The sequence below is a fragment of the Dermochelys coriacea genome, chromosome 4 (assembly GCF_009764565.3).
Source record: "Dermochelys coriacea isolate rDerCor1 chromosome 4, rDerCor1.pri.v4, whole genome shotgun sequence".
In the NCBI taxonomy this organism is placed as follows: domain Eukaryota; kingdom Metazoa; phylum Chordata; order Testudines; family Dermochelyidae; genus Dermochelys; species Dermochelys coriacea.
The window spans coordinates 88,598,620-88,624,979 of NC_050071.1; the positions used below are offsets into that span (position 1 = coordinate 88,598,620).

General features: G+C 40.6%; 1 protein-coding gene across 5 annotated transcripts in view; it reads right to left on the minus strand.

The window, feature by feature from the left end:
* Positions 1-25,537, minus strand: part of TUSC3 (tumor suppressor candidate 3) — a 307,969-nt gene extending 282,432 nt beyond the window's left edge. For 2 of the 5 annotated variants that reach the window (XM_043513760.1, XM_043513758.1), the window contains exon 1: positions 25,320-25,528. In XM_043513760.1, coding sequence (XP_043369695.1) covers positions 25,320-25,463 — 144 coding nt within the window. In that variant the 5' untranslated portion in view covers positions 25,464-25,528. Of the gene's footprint in view, positions 1-25,026; positions 25,184-25,319 lie in introns of those variants that run through there. The other 3 variants (XM_038399600.2, XM_043513761.1, XM_043513759.1) reach the window with 3 other exon arrangements.
* Positions 25,538-26,360: the final 823 nt, after the last annotated feature.

Consider the following 26,360-nt stretch of genomic DNA (forward strand, 5'->3'; position numbering starts at 1 on the left):
AAGACAGCCAGCCTATTTCTTTGATTAACTGACAGTCTAATCTGAAAGCACTGTGCTATTTGCTCTGGAAAAGATTTGAAAATACTGAACACTGCAGATCAAATTCTTTTAAAAAACGTTGTTGTAATTTAGTTTATTGGGTTCAAAAGTTCCTCTGTGTAAACAGCAACCTCTCCACAAACGAAACATTTGATCTAATTCCAGAGGTTCACTTACTTTATGTTTTTAAATCCCTCTGCCTAGGTATTTGAAAGTAGGACCAGGAACATCTGAAAATTTTACCCACCATCAATATTCACTCCCTAGGAGAAAGCAATAGCAAGTCCTAATTACTTTGAAAAACAAAGCTGCTGTAACAGCTAATGAACTTACATTGTACTATTACAGCCAAGTAAGCATGAGTTCTGCATGATGGAACATTACCTTCACTGCTTAAAAAAAAAAAATTGCTAAACATTTGTTGCTATAAACGGAACAGCTTCAGTTTGACAAATTAAAACAGTAAGTTTTCTGAAACACCTTAAGTAGATGCCAATAGTATAATAGTGTAAGTTAGTATACATATACTACTTGAACTAGGTGGGGCAGGATAATTTCAGTTACAGTTGAAAATATTTGCTTTGTTTTATTTTTCTTATAAATTCCAATGTGCTTCAAATAGTGCACTGAAAGACAGACTGTATTTCAGCTGAAAAAGTATTCATATTGTAAGCAAAGATGTGTGATTATGAACTGTAAGTGTATTTTCACACATCCCTTTCACTGTAGCTTTCATTTGACTCAAGTTCTTCAGTACTACAGAAGGTGCTTTTATGCAGATTACTTAGCAGTAAAGTAAAAAAAGTAAATTAATCTACTGTATAGTTGAAGATGGTGGATGTAAAAAATACACTGATTCACATATGCTGGCCTCAGACTGAACCACAACAACTGTTAATATGGATTAACTAATCTGCATTAAAACTAGTGTGGATGCTCTCATTCAGAATTAAAGTTCCTTTAATTGGGTGTAATGTAATTCACTTTGGAAGCAATTTACATAAAACCAAATTACACAAATTACCACAATTAAGGTGACCTTAATTCTCAATGAATGTACACCTATAGGGGTTTAATGCAGACTAGTTAACAGTTAAATTCATGTTAATTTTCCTGAGTGTCTCGGTGAAGGAAAGTCCTTAGAAGTAGATGATTTTGGAATTTTATTTTTATTCTGTAGCCAATCCACACTATAGCGAGATCTATTGGTGTTCTAGTTTGCTGTTCATATATACATAAGTTATTCACTTATAACCAAAGTTCTTCCAGTTGAACTTCTGCACATTCATACACTTGAAATGCGCTGACGGTGAAGCTTAGCCAAGCTTAGCCTTCTAGCAGCAGTGTCTGTTAGAGCTCTCTTGTGTGTCCTGCCTCTTTCCACCTGTTTGGAGAGTGGAGCTATATTCCACCAACCACCTCCTCAGGTTCAAAGTTGTAATTGTAATTCAAAGACTCAAAGAGGGGAAGGTGGTTGAGGAAAGTGAACACACAGATCTTCTCTATGGTTACAAGACAGTATCCTGCATTTCCTTGAGTGGCCCCTGCACATGCTCAGGTAAATGTTTACACTACAAAGTTATGTCAACACAAATTACATCAACATAAAGCTACCACAATTAGTACAATTGCTTGTGTGTGTGTGCATACTTGGCTCCTTGTGTCACTGGTGCATGTATTCACCAGGAGTGCTTGTATGAATGCAAAGTGGGGTGCAGTGAGGGTAGTCATGCCATTGTGCAACTCGCCACCATCCAGCACCTTCCACTGGGAAGCTTTGGCAATGTGTGATGGGCCTGAAATAAGTCACAGGGGCAAGTAACAGCACGGGCTCAGCTTCCCAGTTTTCAACTGCCTCCATTCATAATGCCATGTGTAGCCAATAATTTTTGTACCTTCTTTCAAAATACCATAAACCCATGCAGCCCTCCTTGCTGTCCACCATCTCTGAAAGAATTAGAGAGCCTGCACAACTCTTCACTATTGTTATGAGCATTGAAAGCAAAGGACACTTGATCCCCTAATATCTGCAGAGCCAAAAAAAGAACCAAATCAGTGGCGAGCGTGATGATTTATTGGAGAACAAATTACTGTGGGACATAGCAAGAACCAATTGCAGGTTGGTGGTGGTAGTCATGAGGTGCTGCTTTTGGGACCTGAATGGTGAGATTGCATCATGAAGCATGCTTTGAATAACTACCAGTGGCTGCAGAACTGTCAGATGTGGAAGGCCACATTTGGATCCATACCCCAAGTTTACCCCATCCCTGGGGCACAGGGATAGCAAAATGAGAGCCACATGGACAGTGGAGACGCAAATGGCAACAACACCATGGAAGTTTGCAATGCCAGATTGCTACATGTCAATTTGGAGTCAGAATATCCACTGCAAGGGCCATTCTCATGCAAGTGTGACTGCTATGAATCCCCTCCTGCTAAAGGACTGTGACTCTCAGCAACATGCAGGACCTAATGGATGGACTCACTGCAAAGGGATTCCCAAACTGTGGTGGAGAAATAGATGGCACGCATATCCCTATTTTGGCACCAGACCACCTTGTCCCAGAGTACATCAACAGAAAGGGCTACTTTTCTATGGTTATGCATGTATTGGTGAATCACCAGGGATGGATCACTGACATCAAAGTGGGTTGGTCCAGGCCCTTCATATCTTTAAGAACACAGGATTTTTCAGAAATTTGCAAGCAGAGACTTTCTTTCCCATCCAACAGATTACCATTGGGAATATTGAAATGCCAATACCGATCCTGGGCAACTCAACCTAGCCCCTACTCCCTTGGCTCATGAAGCCGAACAGTCCTCATTTTGACAGCAATGAGGAACTACTCAACTACCAACTCAGCAGGTGCAGATGGCAGTTGAATGTGCTTCTGGTCAATTGAAGGGATGATGGCATTGTTTACTAACACAATGGAATATTTTTCTCACTGAGGTCCAAATGGTTAGAGCTGCTTGTTGTACTCTGCATGAAGCAAAGGTAGGATGGCAGAGTTTGAGCTCTTGTGTCTGACTGTTCAAACTCCATGTGGAACTATGACTCTGAGGCTATGAAAGAGCACTTTAACAGTGAGCCACTGCAGTGTGTTTTGTTATATTGTGCTCTACCTGCTCTTTTGTAGCATGTTAGGAATTGGGTGGTGATTACTGTACATTTAAGAATACACCACTGTAAATATCTATTTTGTTTGTGGCTTATCCCATGAGTTTTTTCCTAGGGCTGTCAAGTGATTAAAAATTAATGATCAATCACACAAACATTAATCGTGATTAATGGTGCAATTAATTGCACTGTTAAACAATAGAATACCATTTAAATATTTTTGGATGTTTTCTACATTTTCAAATTGTTTTCAATTACAATACAGAATACAAAATGTGTAGTGCTCATTTTATTTGATTAAATATTTTCACTGTAAAAATATTTGTAATTCACCTAAAAAACATAGTACAATCTCTATCATAAGTTGAACTGACAAAGTTCAAAGTAGAATTATGTACAAAAAAACCCTGCAATCAAAAACAGTGCAAAACTTTAGAGCCTACAAGTCCACTCAGTCCTACTTCTTCAGCCAATCACTGAGAAAAACAAGTTTTATTTACATTTGCAGGAGATAGTGGTGCCCGCTTCTTTTTTAGTGTCAACTGAAAGTGAAAACAGGCATTTGCATGGCACTATCATAGCTAGTGTCACAAGATATGTCAGATGTGACAAAGATTCATATCCATTCATGCTTCAATTGCCATTCCAGAGGCCATGCTGATAAAGGGTTCTGCTCACTAACTATTCAAACAGTGCAGACAAAAGCATGTTCATTTTCATCATCGGAGCATGAATGTTTAGCATATCTGGCACGTAAATACCTTACAATGCCGGTTACAAAACTGCCATGTAAACACCTGTTCTCACTTTCTGGTGACATAATAAATAAAAAGCAGGCAGCATGATCTCCCATAAATGTAACCAAACTTGTTTGTCTGAGCGATTGGCTGAGCAAGAAGTAGGACTGAGTGGACTTGTAGGCTCTAAAGTTTTACACTGTTTTGCAAAACCATCCAAAGTATTTAATAGAATCCCAATTGAAATTTAATAGTGAGATTAAAACTGCAATTAATCTTTTTTTAATCACAATTAATTTTGAGTTAATCATGAGTTAACTAATTAATCGACAGCCCTATTTTTTCAACACAATGTAACATCTGTTTGTTACTGACAAACTAATAAAGATGAATTTAGTTTAAATAAGACATTTTGTTGTGCAGAACTCAATGCAAAAACAGTTAAGTTTTTTAAAAGTCTTAATTAAGAGATCAGAACTTAGGAAGGATAAAGAATATTTACGTCAATTTCAGTTACATATACACTCACCCTCTCCTTCACAGGTCCGTGTACGTGAAGCTGTAATTGTCTTTAATGCCCCCCAGGGTGGAGTGGTAGGGGTAGTGTAGTGACCCCTGATGCCACATGGAATGTTGAAAGAGGGGAATATACAGAGGTCCTGATATTGAGTTCTCAATGGGCTGCAGAGGGAGGCGAGTGCAGATTATTAAATCATCAGTAAAGCAGAGTCTGATGCATCTGTGTTTACTGCCTGAGAACGTCCATTATGTCCTGCTCATTTTTGTGCGCCTTGCTACTCTTTCCTTCTTCAGGGTGTCCCCAATATTCATTGTCCAGGCCCTGTGCTCAGTCCAATGCAGCACTAGCTTGTAGGATATCACTGAAAATGTCATCCCAAGTCCTATTCTTTCTCCTCCTTAGCTGGATCAGGTGTTCCATTGGTGTGAGGGGGACACTCTGAAGGCCACAATGTGGTACCACGATCAGATTATTCACTACAGAAAGTGAAACTTCAGATACAGAACTCACTCTCTTGTTCCCATAAGGTTTTAAATAATATATTCTCACTTCTGCTTGGGATAGTTTCTGCATGGTGCCAGTTCCAGTCATGTGGAGTATGGCCTGCCAGGGATAAGGGAAATTAGGAAGCAATTGCTCAGTTACATTAATTTTGTAGTTTAAGGCAACAGCGCTTAATGCTGGCATTATTTTCTACAGGAGGTGGTGATTTTAGCAAATATCTCACTACTGAGGGTACAAAAGGCACAGAACACAGCAGCTGCTGCTGGCATCCCAAAGCCGTTCAGGCCTATATACTGCTAGCCCATATACTGCAATGGCACCCGGCCAGTTATCACTTACTGGTGTAGGAAAGCATCCTCCTGCAGAGGAAGCAATAAGACAGCAACCCTAGAAAACTTCAAGATAGCAGTGCAGAGCATGTCCATGAAAGTTTCATCAAGATCTCTCAGGAGGAATCAAGAGCCATCCCTGTGTACATAAACTGCTCTGCATGCCTTCTTCCCCCCTCCACTCTAGCAGAGAATGAAAGGCAGATAACTCTACCTCTCTTGGTTGTACCACCACCTCTTCCAAGTAAAGTAAAGTAAAGTAAAGTAATGAAGTGTCAAAAGCAGTGTCCTGCTATTCAAGGGACAGGGGATTACAATGGAAAAAATTATCTACACTCTTAATTGAGGTTCCATCCCCAGCATTGGACTTGCCCATGCTTTACTGGCTGGATTGCAGTGGAGTCAAAAAACAGGTCCCGGGTTGCTGTACAGCTGGATCCTCCAGGTGCCTGTTCCCCATCCTCCTCCTCGTCGCCACCTTCCCCTCCTCCCTGTTCATGGTAGAGGCCTGTGACTCCTTGGAGGTATCTATGGCAGTGTGTAGAGTGGTGATGCAGTCTTCACAGAGTATGGCATGCAACTTGTTGTAAAAGCAGGAGGTCTGTGGCTCAGCACCAGATTGATTGTTGGCCTCCATGGCCTTCTGGTAAACCTGATACATCTCCTTGGCAGTCACACGGCACTGCGGCTGGTCCCTGTCATATCCCTTCCTCCAATTTAATCACAGATCTCAACATTTCTAAGGCTGGATCAGAACTGTGCCTGCAAAGCCTATTCTCCCCACAGGCCCAGGAGATCCAATATCTCCTGTCTACAGTCAGGAGCATATCTGGAACGTGTAGCCAGCATGGTCAGCTGGGAAGTTGCTTCAGTAATGGAGAGAGGCAAGGTGTGATTACCAAGCCAGTCAATCAGGAAAACTAACTTCAAAAGTTTGCAGGGCTTTAAAGGGGAAGGGTGGCTTCTAGGCTCATGGCCTCTGAGCAATGGCATTCACAATAGTGACCAGTGTTAGGCATTATGGGACAGCTGCTGGAGGACTCTTAGGGTAGACAAGAAGTGCACATGTAGATGCTGCATTACCTATCAACTTCAGCTCAATACCACTTGGGAGATGGTGTTACAGTCAACATAACAGGGCACTTTCATCAATGGGAGACAAATTTAAGTGTAGACACGGGCACGGCTATATCGATGCACAGCAGCTTACATCAATGTAACTTTTAGTGTAGCCCAGGCCTCATTCTTGGGAGTTTGAGAAACAGCACTCTGTAGGACAAGCCAGCCTAACCAAACGGATTGTAATATTGTGTAGTGCAGTGACCTCTTTTGCCACATGGAATGTTGAGGGAGGGTATATTGAGTTCAATAATTAAGCAAATTATGCATCTGATCTAGATGCTAGTGTAATGAAAGTGTGAATCAAACACCAACTCTAAGCCTTTCTGGAAGAGGAACAGACAGACCCATCCCTAGGAGATTGTGGGGCCTGGGGCAGAAGTGAAGTCACTTCTGGGTGGAAGTGAAGTCACTTGTGCGACCGACGCTGCTGGGAGCAGGTAGGGGAGGCTGGAGGAGGCAGTGCCTCCCCAACAGTCAGGTGTGGCCCTGCCCACACTCCAACCCCCAGGGCCTCGCCTTGGTGTTGCCGCTGGGCTCCAGGGAGTTGGGGCCACACCACCCGCCTTCCTGGAGCTGGGGAGGTTGTGGTCACACCACACGCTCTCCCTCCCAGCACGCCTTCCCCCACGGTTCACACGTCGTCCATGAGGTGCTAGCCCGTGGGGGCGCCCCCCAAAGCACAGGGCCTGGAGATGTTGCCACAATTTGCCATCCCCGAGGGACAGCTCTGGGAACTATAGAGTATTTTATATTTTTTTAATACAAAGCCCAACTCATTTAGGGATGGATTGGGATGTGATTGCCCAAATCTTTGCTTTTTTCCTCCATTTAAACATAAACTAACAAAGTCTAGGTGAATCCAATATTCCTTAAACCTATTCAAATAAGTCTTATGCATTCTTAGCATCCAGCATTTGTAGCTTAGATTCCCTTTAGTGTGAATGAAGCCTAGGGAAAAAAAAATATAGGCACATTTATGGCTTAGTTGAGATGGAATTCTCTTACCACTTTAGGGAGAAGTTTTAGGTGAGGAAGAAGGGCTGCTTTCTTTTAAAATATATTTCAAACACAGGTGGGGGGGGGGGCGGGGGAAATCAGAAGAGCCTGAAGCTCCTTCACTCTTTTTATGGCAGAAAAAACTGCCAATTGAAATGACCCAGGGATCATTCTCCAATTGGTTCAAAGGGAGGTTTTACAAATTAAGTATTAGATTGTGGTCCTATCAGGATGTGTGTTCTCAATTTAATACATTGATAGACTTGGCAGAATTCTTTAGCATATAAAATTGTAACAGAGAATATTGATTATTTTAAAGTGGGTGGGATTTTTTTTGTTTTATCAGTTTAAACTTTCACAGTTGTGGGATGCTGGGTGTTCAGAAAACCGGCGGGTATCAGGTAATGCAATGACAGATGCTGAGATTCAACATCATTTCAAAATATAAAAACAGTCTTAAATCAAGAATTTCTTACTTTACCTTTCTGTAGATTAATTGATTTTTTGCCATCACTTTGTGTGTGCAATGAAATCAATGTTTATTGACATTTATGAATAAAAATCTAATCTAGCTCAAGTATAGGTGAACATCAACCACTTGAAAAATCTTGGTGTGGGAAAATAAGGGAGGTATTATTTATGTACTTCAGTTTACATGCTTGATGATAATCTAACTACATGGAGTTAACTGAAAGGAAGATATTACGGAGAACAAAACAGGAAATGCAACAATGACAGATGATACCTCCAAAGAGACAACCAGGATCCCTAAGACACCAGTCAGGTTAAACATTGTTTTCTCCAAGCAAGAACTTAGGGTCAAAGCAACACTGAACTGTTGAAGTCCCATGCCTAGAGAAGAAAGAGGGTGAGAGGAAGAGGAAGCATCTGTGAGCAGTGAAACTGAGACAAACAGAAACAGACTGTCCTATTGCATTCTCTCCAAGCCCAAAAGTAGTGAGTCTGGAGTGAATGGAACTGAGCAAAAACTTGGGGGGGGGGGAAACAAAAGAGGCTAAGGTTTTTGTTGTTTTGTTCCTTTTCTCTGTTTGTGTGTACCTTTTGAGTGAACAATCAATATATTTGTTATAATATATTTGAGTCAATTCAATCAGCTGTTGGTCAGACTCCAGGAAAGAGGTTTTCTTGAAAGGTCCATGCAGGTGTCAAATATCATTGATTACCTGGGAGGAAGACAGGGGAGCTGCAACCCAGAGATCCAATCCAAGAGTGGTTCCACCCTTGAGAGAGGTAAAAAAAGGAGGATTTCTTAGGAGTCTAAAACAGAGCATACCCTGTAACAGCATAGTCTTATGCTCAACTAATCTGTTAAACCAAGATGGCTGATAAATGCCCTTTTACTGATAATATGAAGAGTTTCAAGGATTTCACATTAAGTACTCCAGTATGAATTGAACAGAAGCTGAAGCTGTGTCCAGGTATTGCTAGTTGCCCACAGAGAGAAAGGAAAAAACAAAAGCAAACAAAAAAAATCAACTTTTCCCACTTGTGATCTTAGAGTAGGTGAGTTGATTGCTTCAAAGTTTAACCATCTCCTGACCAGGACAGTTCAAGGTCTATCAAAATACCATGGCCCATCCTGTCAAATGGAGAGAGAGTTTGGGTCCAAAGAGCAAATCTGATTTCCCTGCTGAGTCTGTCAGTTCAGAATTGCAGGGAGACCTAAACAAACCTATGGTTATAGTAGATCTGATTGCCAATCTTGTCTCACCCAAACTGGGATAACTGAATTATACTTAGCTTTTTCTTGTTTGATTTTCTTGAGAAATCCCTGGATTAGAGGAACTAGATGGAATGCATAAGAGACCTACATCCCAGACTAGAACACTCACACCAGAGATGGACTGGCTGTCTTCTACTCTGGAGCAAAACCTGATAGTTGGAGTTGTGTCTTGCTGCAAATAGCATCTCTCTCTGCGTAGATGGACATATTTGCTGCAGAGTTCGAGTGACCACTCATACAAATCTTGGCTCAGACGGTCATCCAGTATCGTGCTTGCCCACAAAGGTGGAGAATTACAGGATAAATTTGTTGTACTAGGCATCATTCCCACAAAGCCACAACCACTTTGTACAGCTGGCTGTAATGCGTTCCCCCTTCTTGTTCATGTGAACTATCAGTCATATTGCCAGTAAACTACTTTAATCATTCTGTCCTATAGATGGGAGAAAAAGGACTTGAGAGCGTAAAGTATCACTCTGAACCCTGGGAAGTCTATATGGAGTTCTTTTAGATATTCCATTGACCATGAATTGTCATTCTTGCAATGAGCTTAAGGGTTTAATACAACTCCTTTGAGAAACAAAGAGAAATTTAGGCAGTGCTGATTTCATAAACATGCTGTCTATATTTGTTATATAGCATATTGGTATCCAGTGTTACAGAAGTCCCAATTTTAGTTGTGCATACAAGAATACTGATTGGTTGTCAAAGCCTTAAGGCCCATCAGTTTGAGGAAGATCATTACTGTTTAACACTTGTTTTCTTGTAGTACTTCTATAGTTAATTTTGAAATACCCTTTTATGGAATCCAGAATTGCCCCAATAAAACCGGTATTAACTTGGATGGAGCTGTGATTTCTTCCAGTTTTTCTTGAACCTCAATGTTTGGAACAGCATACATGTTTGTGACACAGCTTTTGCTAAGCCTTACTGCGAGGACACACTGCAAAAAAGAAAACTAATTCTGGCATGTATTAATATAAATTATGGTCTGGCTTGACAAAGCCCTGCCTGGGATGATTTAGTTGGGTTTGGTCCTGTGAGCAGGAGGTTGGACTAGATATCCTCCTGAGGTCTCTTCCAACCCTAATCTTCTATGATTCTAACAGGAATGTCCTATATAAGACATGGGGCTAATTGTTCCTCTCTACTTGGCATTGGTGAGGCCTTAACTGGAGTACTGTGTCCAGTTTTGAACAGCACGCTTTAAGAAAGATGTGAACAACTTAGAGGGAGTCCCAGAAGAAAGAAACAAACATTATAAAAGCTTTAGAAAACCTAACATACAAGAGCATGAAAGAACCGATTGTATTTAATCTTGAGAAAAAGATGAACGGGTGGGGTGGGGGGGCAAGGGGAGGGAGAAAGAGGAGGCTTGGAGGGACTCACAACAGTCTTCATTTTATAAGAGCCCTTAATATAAGGGCCATGATCAATTGTTCTCCTCATCCATCAAGGGCAGAACAAGAAGTGAATTAGCTTAGTTTGCAGCATGGGCTACTTAGGTCAGATATTAGTAAGAGCTTTCTAAACATAAGGGTAGTTAAGTTCTCATATAGGCTTCCAAGGGAGATTGGAGGTTTCTAAGGACAGGTTAGACAAAGATGGGGATTCCACAAACAGCTGGCAGGAATGGCCTCAGAACATGGGGTTGGACAAGATCACCTTTTGAGGTTGCTTCATTTCTGTGAATTGTCCAAATAAGGATAGTCACGGATACTCTAACATATCAATGTGAAAGACACTTTGAACTAGATTCACAGAGGTAATTAGGTGCCTCGACATCCCCAAAGCCACAGTTCAACTGCCACATAACTCTGCAGGTGGCAAAGTTCCACCAATAGGCTTGTGCAAAGCTGCTTAAGATCTTATGCTGCCGCACAACTAATGAGCTTCTCAGAGCCCTTGTACAAGCTAAAGCTCCAGCTTCAATTTCAAACTAGGCATTCTCCCACCTTCTCCCCTGCAGGGCTCTTGCCATGCTTGTAGAATCAGGCCTCCTACAAAAAAAGACAGCATGTGTGCACTGTCTTTTCACTCAGGTTTACAACACGTAGGTAGTTTTATGTATCCTCAAGGTGCCACAGACAGTCCAAATGGAAAGACTAGTCATTATTTCCTCCCACAATAAGCCACAGTTATTTTCAATGTGAAAACCTCACTAAGATGTGAAAATACACATTCTGTAAGTTGAACCAAACCAGTCTTAGGTGGATGAGGATATTGTTGAGACTAGAATAAGCATATGGAATTTGAACTTTCTGATTAAACTGATGAGCTGTTGAAGGTCTGGAATGGTTCACAGGCCTCTCTGTCTTTTGGATCAGAAAGTAAATACAATGAAATAAAATCCCTTCCCTCAAAACTCTTAAGGAATTTCCACTATGGCTCCCAACTAATAGTGAACAAACTTCTAATTCTATCAAGTTCTCATGAAAAGGATCCCTAATGAGGGTTGGGGAAAGGTTACAATGCAAGACTGAAGATTGTTTGATGGATGAACTACTACCAATTGAAAATGGAAATATTTAGAGAAGTGTCCTCTGTTCTTCAGAGAAAGAAAGAGAAGGAACAGAAACAATGAATATGGACACAGCTCTTTGGATGGAGTTATACACATCTCTCAACATCATACAATCTAGGTACATCTGATGAAGATACTCCTTACAGACATGAAAGTGATCTCAAAGTTAAGCCACACCACTCTTGGCATTGATGTCTGGAGTACACCATTTTCTTTCCAGTGCATCCTAAGTAAGGAAAAGTTATCGGATGAACTTTAGGTGGAATTCTGAAAAGCCTCTAATTGACGTAGAAGCACAAGTTTCATTAACATTTGATAGTATTTATGCTCCTAAATCACTTAGATGCTTCTGAAAATTCCACCCTCAAAATGTAATTGTTTTCCCTCCTAAATCTGAAGATTTAAATCTAGTAGAAAAATACAGCAAGATAACTTTACGTTTCTTAAAGAAAAGGTTAATACTGTATAGTTCTTTCAAAATGATATCCCTTAAAAAAAAGTTCATTCTAAATGGAATGCCTTGATCTAGCACAAATATTTTGAAGTTGGTAATGCTGCTAAATGAGTCGATATTTAATGCAATTAGAGTAATGCAATATAAAAACATTTTTAAAGCTATTAATTTCCTGTTATGTTGGTTTTGCCCCCTTTTAATGGCACTGTGCTTTGTTAATCTACCTGCACAATCAAGGTCACAAATCAATCCATTGCAAAGCTCCTTTAGTCTTTGCCCCCAAACTCAAATCAGCACCTTGCAGAAAGACCAGGAGTCCTATGTGGATTTTTGTAGGGCCAGATTCTACAGCTCTTACTCCAAAATGGACTTCAGTGGAACTACTCATGGAACAAGCTACTCTTCAGCACAAGGGTGGCAAAATCTGGTCCCTAATGAGCATGAAAGAGGGGAGGTGCAGTAGAAAGTTGCTTATAATGGACTTTATACACTTTATATGGCAGTAACAGAAGTTCTCTTTAAGACACATGGTTGTTTGCAGATAAGAAGCTATCTTATCAAGATTAGTCATCCATCACCAGGAAAATCAATCTGCCTTGCACTGACTTTTCGCAGTGCCCTACTACTTGATCCATAGATAGCAAGAAAGCTCTCTGAAGGTTCAATGACAGTATTAATAGGGTCTGAAAATCTTTTTAGCATCTTTTGGAAATAAAGTCAGAAAGGTACAACAGATCAGCCTCTAATTTAACTATTGTGACAAATGTGGAAAACATTGCAGTTAATGTCATATCCAATTAATGCCTTCCCCAAATTCTACTGAAATCTGATTGCTGGGAGTACAAAGAAAACAATTTGATAGATAGATTAGATAGCTATGTGTGAGATTCTCGGGTGCAGTTTGCAAGGGAATACCCTCATTTTGCCTAACCAATGAAAACTAGTCTAAATGAGGGTCCCTGAAAAATCCTTATATCTTAATCCCCAAAGTAAATTTTTTTAATAGTTTTCTGTTCATATATCCCCCTTTACTTATTTCACCTCTCAGGAACAAATTGATTCTTCAAGGTAGTCACCAGTGCTACTCCATGTTCATAGGTGTAGTTTGACTTCTATATTTGGGAGGGCAAGGGGTGGGGTCGTGAGGTGAAGCAGGGATCCATATGTGGGAGGATGGGGCTGAGGAGTGATGGGGGCAGGAAGTGGGGAAGGGGTAAAGAGTTTCCTGCAGCCAAGGAGGTTCCTGGGTATGGGTCTGACCCCAAAAATGACTAAAAGAGAAACAAGGACATCCTTGCACTAGTAGATAGTTATTGATTAGCTCAAGCCAAATGCCAGGAAATGCCTCTTCTTTGAAAGCTCAGCTCTGGATTCAGATCGTAATTTTAGGTTTAGGCCCCTCCCTACTATTGATAGGAAACAGGTAAGAAAATATTTGAAGAGACTATATACGTAGTCAGTACCTTATGAGATGCAGTGTTAAGGGAACTACCTAATGAATTTACTGAGCAGCTATCAATTATTTTTGCACACAGTCATGAAAAAGAAGGAAGGGATTTTGTAAAAACTACTAAAAAAGCAAAAATGAGTAGGCTTGGAAGGATTATTTTTTTTAATTGGTAAATGTCAGCAAACATTGATTTCTCTGTACATACACACAAACAGATGAAAATATTTTCATCCATAATAATTGAAATGTATAGATAGGTAAAGTAAGAAAGATGCTGCTTGATAGCTTAGTTTAATTTAAGGTTATTTATTTTGTATATTGACATGTGATGTTGACAATTTGTGATGTTATGGTTATAAAGCTTTAACTTTTTGAATCTCAACATCTGTCATTAAATTATTTTCTGAACCTTGTATAACTTCCTGCAACTGAAAATTTAAAACAGAAAAATTAATTTAAAAATAAACATTGATATTGTCCAAACATAAGTAAAAATAGAATTCCGTTAAGCCTACAAAGATGTTACCAACATTTTTAGAAGTTTTTAAAGAGCGATCTAGCAATTATATAGTAACCAAATTACAATCCCTAGAAAGATCGTTCAATTTTAAGACAACAATATATGTCAGGATTCGCAAAAATAATACAACCCAAAGGAACAGCCATGGAAAAGATTGTGAAAGCCACAAAATCAGGCCAAATAAACTGGGCACTTTTCCCCTACAAAGTTATTAGAAGGGAAAGTAGTAGATGAAATATCTCTGGACATCAGTGAAATTTTTTGCTATATTCATTAAAAAAAAATCTCACTTTGTAAATACAATCACGTTTGGTCCGAGCACTCATTTATTAAAACTTGCAGAGAAAGAAGAAAAAAAACACAAGTACAGGGACTGGCACTAAATTCAGTTTTATTGAACACCTTCATTAGTAATCAAGAAGAGTGAACAAACTGCACTACTATCAATTTAGGAGTTTTGCAGATACCATTGGGGGGACATTAAAAAAACAGCAACTTTGAGATTAGAAACAAAAGTGGAAGATACAGTTCAACTTCCTGTTCCTGGGACACTTGCTTCTATGGCCCCTCCCTATGTGAACCTGACTTCCTGTATTTGTGAAGGAGAGATGGGGTCTTCTATACTCTCTCACAACATATAATCAAATAAACTAGTATGACTATGAATTGCATATACACGTGCATTAGGCCATAAAATAAAGAAGTAATATTTCATTTCTGTAGCATGAGTGAGACCAAACCAAATATTACTGGGTTCAGTTTTCAGTCCCTCTGTACTACAAAGATGGCAATATATTGTATGAGAATTTGAAGAAAAAGACTAAGAAAAGTGATGGGCTAGGGAAATTGCAAGGTTAAGAACCACAACCATTTAAACAAAGGAAGCAGATTTCAAGGTATTCCAAAATAGTGTTAATAGGCACGAAAAATAAAGTCCCACTAGTAAGTTCTAAAGATTGGAGAACAGCCCCACTGAGAATGATGGAAGCCTCATCACTTCAGCAATCATAAAACAGACTACACAAGACACTAGAGAAAATAATGTTCCAAACAAGTCCGCATTGGGAGGGAAGTCAGACTTCTCCATCTCTACTTTATAGGATTCCTTAATGTGACCAAAGTATTGCCAGTTAGTATTCTACTCTTCCATACAAAAGCTAATTAATTCAGCATGATAGAAGTACTAATGCATTCATGTATTTGTTTGGGTATAGCAGACTTGCAGTATGTTGGTAATAACATGCAAAAATAGGACTTCATCCACTTCAAATTCTGCTTTGAGGACCACTGTACACAAAGTAAGTCCAAATGTAGTTTAATACTTAACTTCATCATAAAGAAAGGGAGTACTTGTGGCACCTTAGAGACTAACAAATTTATTAGAGCATAAGCTTTCGTGAGCTACAGCTCACTTCACCGGATGCATTTGGTGGAAAAAACAGAGGAGAGATTTATATACACACACACAGAGAACATGAAGCAATGGGTTTATCATACACACTGTAAGGAGAGTGATCACTTAAGATAAGCCATCACTAGCAGCAGGGGGGGAAAGGAGGAAAACCTTTCATGGTGACAAGCAAGGTAGGCTAATTCCAGCAATTAACAGGAATATCAGAGGAACAGTGGGGGGTAGGGTAGGGGGGAGAAATACCATGGGGAAATAGTTTTACTTTGTGTAATGACTCATCCATTCCCAGTCTCTATTCAAGCCTAACTTAATTGTATCCAATTTGCAAATTAATTCCAATTCAGCAGTCTTTCATTGGAGTCTGTTTTTGAAGCTTTTTTGTTGAAGGATAGCCACTCTTAGGTCTGTGATCGAGTGACCAGAGAGATTGAAGTGTTCTCCAACTGGTTTTTGAATGTTATAATTCTTGACGTCTGATTTGTGTCCATTCATTCTTTTACGTAGAGACTGTCCAGTTTGGCCAATGTACATGGCAGAGGGGCATTGTTGGCACATGATGGCATATATCACATTGGTAGATGCGCAGGTGAACGAGCCTCTGATAGTGTGGCTGATGTGATTAGGCCCTATGATGGTATCCCCTGAATAGATATGTGGACAGAGTTGGCAATGGGCTTTGTTGCAAGGATAGGTTCCTGGGTTAGTGGTTCTGTTGTGTGGTGTGTGGTTGCTGGTGAGTATTTGCTTCAGATTGGGGGGCTGTCTGTAAGCAAGGACTGGCCTGTCTCCCAAGATCTGTGAGAGTGATGGGTCGTCCTTCAGGATAGGTTGTAGATCCTTGATGATGCGTTGGAGAGGTTTTAGTTGGGGGCTGAAGGTGATGGCTAGTGGCGTTCTGTTATTTTCTTTGTTGGGCCTGTCCTGTAGTAGGTGACTTCTGGGTACTCTTCTGGCTCTGTCAATCTGTTTCTTCACTTCAGCAGGTGGGTATTGTAGTTGTAGGAATGCATGATAGAGATCTTGTAGGTGTTTGTCTCTGTCTGAGGGGTTGGAGCAAATGCAGTTATATCGTAGCACTTGGCTGTAGACAATGGATCGAGTGGTATGATCTGGATGAAAGCTAGAGGCATGTAGGTAGGAATAGCGGTCAGTAGGTTTCCGATATAGGGTGGTGCTTATGTGACCATCGCTTATTAGCCCCGTAGTGTCCAGGAAGTGGATCTCTTGTGTGGACTGGTCCAGGCTGAGGTTGATGGTGGGATGGAAATTGTTGAAATCATGGTGGAATTCCTCAAGAGCTTCTTTTCCATGGGTCCAGATGATGAAGATGTCATCAATGTAGCGCAAGTAGAGTAGGGGCATTAGGGGACGAGAGCTGAGGAAGCGTTGTTCTAAGTCAGCCATAAAAATGTTGGCATACTGTGGGGCCATGCGGGTACCCATCGCAGTGCCGCTGATTTGAAGGTATACATTGTCACCAAATGTGAAATAGTTATGGGTGAGGACAAAGTCACAAAGTTCAGCCACCAGGTTAGCCGTGACGGTATCGGGGATACTGTTCCTGATGGCTTGTAGTCCATCTTTGTGTGGAATGTTGGTTTAGAGGGCTTCTACATCCAGAGTGGCTAGGATGGTGTTTTTAGGAAGATCACCAATGGACTGTAGTTTCCTCAGGAAGTCCGTGGTGTCTCGAAGATAGCTGGGAGTGCTGGTAACGAAGGGCCTGAGGAGGGAGTCTACATAGCCAGACAATCCTGCTGTCAGGATTTGTCCTTCAACAAAAAAGCTTCAAAAACAGACTCCAACGAGAGACTGCTGATTTGGAATTAATTTGCAAACTGGATACAATTAACTTAGGCTTGAATAGAGACTAGGAATGGATGAGTCATTACACAAAGTAAAACTATTTCCCCATGGTATTTCTCCCCCCCACCCCACCCCCACTGTTCCTCTGATATTCTTGTTAACTGCTGGAATTAGCCTACCTTGCTTGTCACCATGAAAGGTTTTCCTCCTTCCCCCCCCCCCGCTGCTGGTGATGGCTTATCTTAAGTGATCACTCTCCTTACAGTGTGTATGATAAACCCATTGTTTCATGTTCTCTGTGTGTGTGTATATAAATCTCTCCTCTGTTTTTTCCACCAAATGCATCCGATGAAGTGAGCTGTAACTCACGAAAGCTTATGCTCTAATAAATTTGTTAGTCTCTAAGGTGCCACAAGTACTCCTTTTCTTTTTGCGAATACAGACTAACACGGCTGCTACTCTGAAACCTAACTTCATCATGTCACCTCATCATTGTAAAATTTCAGCGTGAAAAAAACCAAAGATTAAATTCACTAGATGCTACAGAAAGCAGAAAACCAATGAACTGTACATAAAGATAAAAGTCGAATCCCCTCATGCCTACCTAAGTTATCTTAGATCTCAGTAAAGGGGTCCACAAAGCATACAGTCAAACTAGTTACCAAAATAAAATGTAACTTTACCCAATGAAATGCAACTTTCATAGTAATAAATAGTTCTGTTCAAATGATATTAAATCTGAAACCTCTAAGCAGTAAGCCGTCCGACAAACATACACTTTTTCCCTATGCCTATGCAGTTTATTCCATCTAAATAAGATTTATCCATAGCATTTAGTACTGGAGCAGATACAATCCGTGTTTTTCATACACATAGATAGGAAGTGCTGCATAAATGGTTGTAGAGCAGAGTGGTAGGAAAGATCAATTAAGTTGCTCATCTGTCTATGGCAGTGATGCTGCCAAATGGAGACATCTGGAGCAGAAACAAAGTTTCAGCAATCTAATTACATGAGCGCTGCCAGGCTGCTCTAAGCATTCTTTACTTCATATCCTGTACTCAAATAAGAAGGCAAAAAGCAGCAAGGTTAGGCTGATCTTTTATGAGCTCCAGATGCAAAAGGGTGAGAAGGGATGATGTGATGGTAAAAATAACAAAACTCATAAGTGGAGGGAAGGAGGCTTGAAAAGGTACATACCCAGGAGCTGGAGAAGCTGAGTGTGCTCTTCATAGAGCGAAGGGGGAACAAGAGCCCAGGGTGCTGAACCAAACCTGTTGCGAGAGTTGTCCCAATAAGCCTGCTAGTCTACCACAGCTGTGACTGAGGTAAAAGATGGAATTTTATGTTCAGGGCTGCTTACTAAGTACACAACAGGAAGGTTCTTCCTTGTAGAAGTACCATATTTTAACAGCCTGCCTGAAAACAAAAGCTTCAGTTGCTACTGTTTTAATTAAATAGTGTATCTTACATGTAGAATTTGATGGATTTTTGGACAGAGCCATGGGATAGCATTACTTTAATCCACTTACTCCAAAAGTATTCTGGCAAAATAATGTATGCAGGATGGTCTAGTTGAGTAACTCAGAAATCAGACTATCAACCACATCCTTAGGAATGGCAATATTTTCTATAGACAATGAGAAGCAAAAATAACCTTTAGGAAAACAGCCTACAGTGAAGCTTCATCAAATAGCAATATTCATAAGTACAAAGGAGCTGAAAAAAGTATCAGGACCAGACCACGATTAGTGAATATAAAACATGAACAATAAGCAAAAGCACTTCTGATCATTCTCTTCATCAGTAGGTGGGGGGGGGAGAAAGACTCTTTTGCTATTTCATTGGGCTTTACATTACTACAGTATTTCTGCATAGCTAATACAAATCTCTCTTTAGATTAGGGGAATCAGCAATTCCATTCATGGAATGGTAAGTTGTCGCTTCTTTCCCTTCTCTTCACCCTGTACCTCCCAACTATCAAGAGATGGATTCCCTCCCATCCATCCCTCCAAAAGAAAAGGAATATCCATCTTAAAACAAAAATCCTTTTCCCCTCTACTCTTGTACTGGACAGAAGATAGCTTAAGCTATCTGCTGCACCCAATCCCTCAAACTGCAAGTACTGGGATGAAACAAAGGACAAGGTTTAAAGGGATTTTTCTTTGGGGCTAGGCAACACAGAGAACCATAAAAAATATTTTTCCTGGAGGAAGCACTAGGAGATGAAGGACCCCAGCTAAGACTCACATGATTATTTTCATTCAGGAATAAAAATACAGCAGAGTCAATATTTGTTCAGTAGAAGAGCAAGCACAATCACTCATACGGTTTCTGTATAAGGAGATACCCACATCCTGCAAACTTCTTTTGTGCTTTACTCAAACAATTTAAAGAAGGGGACCTTAAGCTTTTTAGGCTTACTGGATTCATTCAGCCTCCTGCACTGGTGCCCTGACCAACAGTAAACAACAGTAATCTGTAGTACAATTAAGTGAGCTGGGTAGGAGCAATGTGGGGGTGAGAGGAAAGAGATATTGAACCAGCAATGACTGACTTTAATAGTGTTATGCACATGCTGTATTTTGGACCAGATTCCCTGGGTTTTTTTAAAATGCAATGCACTGCTACATGATGTATACTAGCTATAACAGAACGAGGAGATAGGGAGCATGTATGTGTATGTAAGTCTCACAATATTTGTTGTTTTTCTTAAAGCCCCAGCTCCTGGATTTTTGCAATTAGAGAATCTTAGCTACCTTATATTTAAAAAAAATTCTAGCTCTCAGGAGAAAAATCTGGAGAAAAGCAACAAAACATAACTCAAGTGTACTCTAAAGGTTCAAAAGGGAAATAAAAGCCAAATCAAACAATCAATAAATAGAACCTCATGATTCAACCCAATCATTTGATTTTTCAGGGACCCATTTGAGCATCTGGGGTTGGTAGAACTGGATCCCCGCCCCACCTGCTGGGTTAATAAAGCCATATCAAATCAAAAAACGTTCCACAAATGTTAAAGCTAGATTCAAATGCTGGACAGAAAGTTGGGTGGAGGGGACTATAACACACTGAATAGAGCCCTCCCCCATCACATTTCCAAAAGCAATTATATCCTGTACTTAAGAAGGCAACTCTGTCCATAAAAATATGTAAACAGCTCTCCATAGTCATCATACCCCTCCTTCCTATCTCACTTATTTTCCATCTTATCCACAGCTTCAGCTCTCCACTGTTCGTAGTCCATTTCCACAGATAGTTGCTAGCAGAAGAGAAGGGATAGATACTGCAGTTACCACACTTGTATACCCTCATATGCTTCATACACCATTTTCAGGCTACTTGTTCTTTTTACCTCCTAGTACTTATCTTAATTTTTCATATAAGCCTATAGAGTGTTCCACTGAAAAGCTTGACAAACACGAGCAAAGTCCATTAATTCACACCAGGTACTCCACAAAGCACTCCCATTATTTCTGCAGTTGTAAAGAAAAAACACATAATAGCCAATGCCGTAGCTTCCAATATTGTATAGCTACAAGAATCCAACACCGCAACTTGTGATATTGTAAACACCACTCACAGAACAAGAACGCAATACTTGATGACCCAAACTTTTATAGAAAAGTCTTCTATTTCCAAAGCTTGCAGTTACACGGATATACAGGAAAGATCTTTCAAGATCAGTAACGCCCAACAGCAACAGAAAAGTGGTAGTAACATTATGGTGAAAAAGGAAGAAGTTCCACATGCTTTTCTGAAGACAAAGCAACAACAACCTGAGCAATGACTGAATCTGAGCTAATGACTACACTTGGATCTAAGAGCAGTTCACAGCTCTAGCAGGCATAGTCAAGCTAGCACACTAAAAATATTAGTGTAGCCTCAGTAGCACAGGCATCAGCATGCAGCAGCCCTGAATATTTACCTATGAGATCTGGGCAGTGCTTAATTTGTGCCAGGGCTGAGCCCCAGCACCTCTATGCTTGGCTGTTCATAGCCCCGGCACCTTTGGGCTTGCTGCATCAGTTATGAAAGTGAAAAAAAAATTGCTTGAGCCTCAGCATCTCTTCCATTACAAATTAAGCACTAGGTCTGGGCGAGTTTGTACTCAGAGCAGCTAGCCTGTGCCACTGCTCATGCTACTGCGGAAACACTACTATATTTAGTGCACTAAAACAAGTATTTCTACTCATGCTGGGAATCACACTCCTAGCTCCATGTGTAGATGTAGTCTTAGTGTATTAATTGATGCAAAAAGAAAAGAATGCATGATGGTATTCTATAGTTAAGCAGTGATTCTTACGTAAAAGTGAAGTGTCTTTATTAGGAGCAAAGATACTGCTTTTCAAATGGACAGTCTGAATTTGATCATCATTAATACTACTTCACGCTAAGTAGTAGTATTACAGTACTGCTGAGAGCCCTTAGTATACATTATGACCTTATTGTGGTGGGCACTATATGACTATATTAAGAGACAATCCCACCCCTGAAAAGTCTATACTCTAAACAGACAAGATAGGGTCTACAAAAGGGACACAAAATGAAACTAGATGATTAGAAACAGAACTGGAGGCACAGAGAGTCTGAGTGACTTGTCACCCAGGAAATCAATGAGTGATCTGAAAACAAAAAATGAACTCGAATACTAGTCTAGTTCTTTACCCACAAGATCAATTTTGGTGCCAGCTGGAAAATGCCAATTCATCAAATGCTAAATCAGTGGTTTTCAAACTTTTGTACTGGTGACCCCTTTCACATAGGAAGCTTCTAAATGCAAACCCCTTCCCCCCTCCCGCTTATGAATTAAAAACACTTTTTATATATTTAACACCATTATAAATGCTGGAGGCAAAATGGGGTTTGCGAAGGAGACTGACAGTCCGCGACCCTCCCCTTGTAACGACCCCCAGTTTGAGAACCCCTGGGCTAAATGTTTGTCTAAATTTGTCCATTTCAAGCAAAAGATTTTTGAAAGAAAGATTGAAAGAAAAATAAAAGCATTTTGATAAGCTTAAAATGGAATGTCTTGACTTTGGAAACTTTTCAATTATCTCTGTCTAATTTCATTAAATATTTTAAATATACAATATAAAATAAAATCAGATTAAAACATTTAGATTGATCAGAAATGACAGTTTTTGTTTGTTTGTTTTTTAAATCTCATTTCAGTTCTTGCTTTTGTTCCATTTCAGAACAGAAGGAAAAATCAGATTCACAACATTCCCCTTGAAATGAAAAATTCAGTTTCCACCCAGCTGCAATATATCTATTTACATTAAAGTACATGACAGTAAAAGTAGTGTACAGTAAACAATTCTCAACTATAATAAAAGTTACCATCATGGGAACAGTAATGCTAGCCTATCTAGTTCATGGTGTCTAGTAGCAAGAAGAGTTGAGCAACAGTGACAAAACCCAGAGATTCTGTCATGAGCTGTATAATAGCTCTACAGCTGCAAAGAGAAGTAGGCTCCAAGTCCTGAAGTAACAATATAAACAACCAAAGATAAACACACAGTTAGAGAACACAGCTCACATACCACTTTTACTCAGAAGCCGCTTGGCTGCAACAGAAATGTGTTGAAGTAAATTACTGCATTCCCATAGCAGTTCTGCAAATAACTTAGATTTAAATGATTGCAATAAGGACCAATCCCCCTGCTTCTAGCACAAGAGAATACGTAGTGAATAGAAAAGCATGTTCCCCAATAGAATATTAAAGTAATAGCCTCCCTGTAGAGGCTGATGAGTTACTACCCCTTGGGCAGGTGTAGCCTGCATGAAGCACAATATGGCTCTCAAAAACGAAATGTATGCTTACTGAGTAGTGATGACTGAAGCAAAGGAGAACATAGTCAAAAAGCACTCTGGAAAATGACACTACTTATTTCAATACCTGAATAAGGATGTGGGTGCCTAAAGTTCATGTATTCTCAAATTGAGATCTATAGTCCTTAACCATAGTCCCTGCACAGGATTTTGTAGCTTTCTTCCAAAAGAAAATTGACAAAAATACTATATAACCTTCTCTCCCCCATCAGCTTCCCTTTCTCCTACAATTTTCTCCAATCAGATGCAGATCCTCTAGCCCCTCAACCTGCCCTAGTGACATCCATCTCCCTCATGCCCACTTTCACTCCCTCCCTTATTTTTCTCTTTAATCTCTCATTCTCCTCTAGACTTTTCTACTCAAAATATATACCATGAACTACATTTTAGTTTCAGTTACACCAAGGTAAAGTAGGCGTAACCCTATTGTCTACAATACAAGTAACCCAGATTTATACTAGTGTAAAGAGAACAGCATCTGGCTTCATATGTGTACAATACAGAATCAGAGAAATTTCTTTCTACTTACTAGTATAAACCGATTTCCATTAGGATTGCTAGTTGTGTAAAGAGCTCATATGATTACATGAAAAAGCAGAATGTTACCAAATATGCCATGTAAGAAAGAAAGAGATGAGAGAGAAATTTTTTTTTTTGTGGAATTGATGCTTAACACTCAAGAGACATCCTATGGTAATCCCTTGAGCAGGTGGAGGGAGAAAAACTTTTCTTGAGACCTCTCCCATTTGTTTGAACAAATCATTCAAACAACTGATTTGTTAACAAAACTGGATTTTCAAAACAAAGTCATGAGTTTTTTGGTAGCAGTCAAACAAACCAACAAAAAAGCAAGGCACCCTTTGAGTTCCATAATTAAAACCATAGATCTCAGAGTAAAGCTAAAATGTCACAGTAGGTCATGATTACTTAAGGCAGAATTACCATTTGTTTGTTTTGAAATTTAGATGGAAACTTTAACACAAAAAAATCTTCCAGTGTTTGCACTCTATTAGTGGGTGAGAAAACCTAAACTGAATTTGACCACTAGCTAACAAGCAAAAATTAAACTGAATGTTTTAAATTTTCCTAACTGAAAGACAGACAGCAAAAAATATCATAAGTAATGTGACTTGCATTTAATTTGAATAATCTAAAATTGTTAAATTGGTTTTGGTTTTAGTATTTTATTTTTTAATCTTCTACCTCTCTCCCCACTGCCCCGCATCCCAAGTCTTTAATAAGTTTACAAGTATTTCTTTGATCTTTAGAACTGAGATTCAGGGTACACACAAGCACACTGTGATTGTTTCTATGTTTGTCTGTTGGCATTACTTTCAGTTGAACAACAAACATATACCATTCAATTTCACTGTTCATACAACTAGGCCTAGTTAATTTCACATTAGAGTCTCCTGCAATAGCCCAAACAAACAGTGTAAAGCCAGACCTCCTCTGCTGTTTTTAAGGTGTTTTAATTGGGAAAAAGACATATAGAACCATGCCCATTGACTTTAAATTATTTATTCAAAAACTACATTTAGGGCCAAATTCAAATGGACAGGACTTCTTTTGAGGCAAACACAGGGTGAAATGGCGTAACAAGATAAAACTTCAATATTGTGAATGTAAAGTAAAATCAAAATTATCCAACATTCTATTGCAATTAATCCAGAGATGTGTCAGTTATCGATTTACACGTAATTAGGTCTTTTTAGAGAGGCCTGTTTTGCCAGTATATTAACAGGCAAGTTTAAGGTGGCACTGCCATAGCTAGAATGAGTGTGGGGGATCAGCAATTTGCATGTCCCTACAGAGAGGGGAGAGGAAGCCATCCAGGCGATGGATAGCAGGCTGGGGAGCAATCCACGCCCTGGTGTCAGCGCCTCCAGCGAGGTGGGAAGGAGTGGGGGGCTCACCCACACAAGTGTTTCCGGGCTGCGGACCCTAGCGGCGATGGGGCATGAATGGCAGCGCGCAGAGACCCCAGTGCTGTGGAGGAAGGAAGGTGGCGGGGCAAAGGGAATCCCCAGAGCCCAGGGGAGGGAACAGCCCATCCTGCAACTCAAGGGGAGAGCGCGGCCGAGTCACGTGAACGAGTCCCCTCCTCGACCCCCATTCCCCGGCTGGGCCGCGCCCAGGGCTCATAGGGCCGGGGAGGGGGAGGGGGAAGGGAGGGGGCGCTGCAGGACATCCCCCGCCTGCTCCCCACCCGGGTCGGAGCGAACGGTTCTACCTCCTTCTTCTTCTGTCCGCCCCCGAGCTGCACGCAGAGCAGCAGCAGCAGCACCAGGAGGAGGTAACTCCCGGCCGGCAGGTGCAGCAGCCACCGCGATGCCCTGGTACCCAGCGCCATGCTCCCGCCGCCCCCCACGGCCCAGCCTCCTTCGGAGAAGCACCTGCCGCACCGTTATCCACCTCTTCCTCGCTGATTGGACGCGGACCCCAGCCAATCACAAGCGGCCTGCAGCACAATGGCGACTGGGAAATGGAGTTCTTTCTCCTCCTTGCTCTTCCCCTGCATGGGGCACGTCTCCGGCGCTCTTGAGGGTGTCGCACGTAATTCTTCGAGGCCGCTCCCGAAGGTTATACTGAATTAGGGCCTGATCCTGCCAAATGCTGGGCACCTTCAGCTCCCATTCATTGTGCAAACACACAGCTCCAGCCAGAGGCAGCAGAGGATGAAGCTTAATATAGGGGCGCTGGAATAATTTGTATAGTGGAGGTGCTGAGAACCATAGAACCAAACTGTAAAATCTGTATATAATGGAAATCACTTCAAGCCGGGGGGTGCAGCAGCACCCCCAAACACCCCTATTTCCAGCACCTATGGCTTAATATATGATTAATGTCAAACCTGTCAAAGGTCAGGCATTGCACTTGACACTCAGGCAACCTCCTGACCAATCCAAGAGGGTAAAAACCGACCTGGTTACTACTTTAATATGGTCGTCTAACAGCTGGGGGGTCTAAAGTTGCAAACTGTGGTGACTAAATGGCTGATGCACTCCCACAGTAAAAAGAACTAATATTATTTCTGCCATCTCCTCCAACTTATTCTCCCAGCTCATCTTCATCACCTTAGTCTTATCTGGTTTAACCTACAAGCTGCTCTCTCTCATCCATGTATGACTCATTTACATTGTCTGAGGCAATGGATGACTTTGTTGTACAAGTCAGACAAGACAAATATACAATTTGGTGTCATTGGCATATAGAAAATGCCATACTACCTTAGCTCCCGCTTTTAACC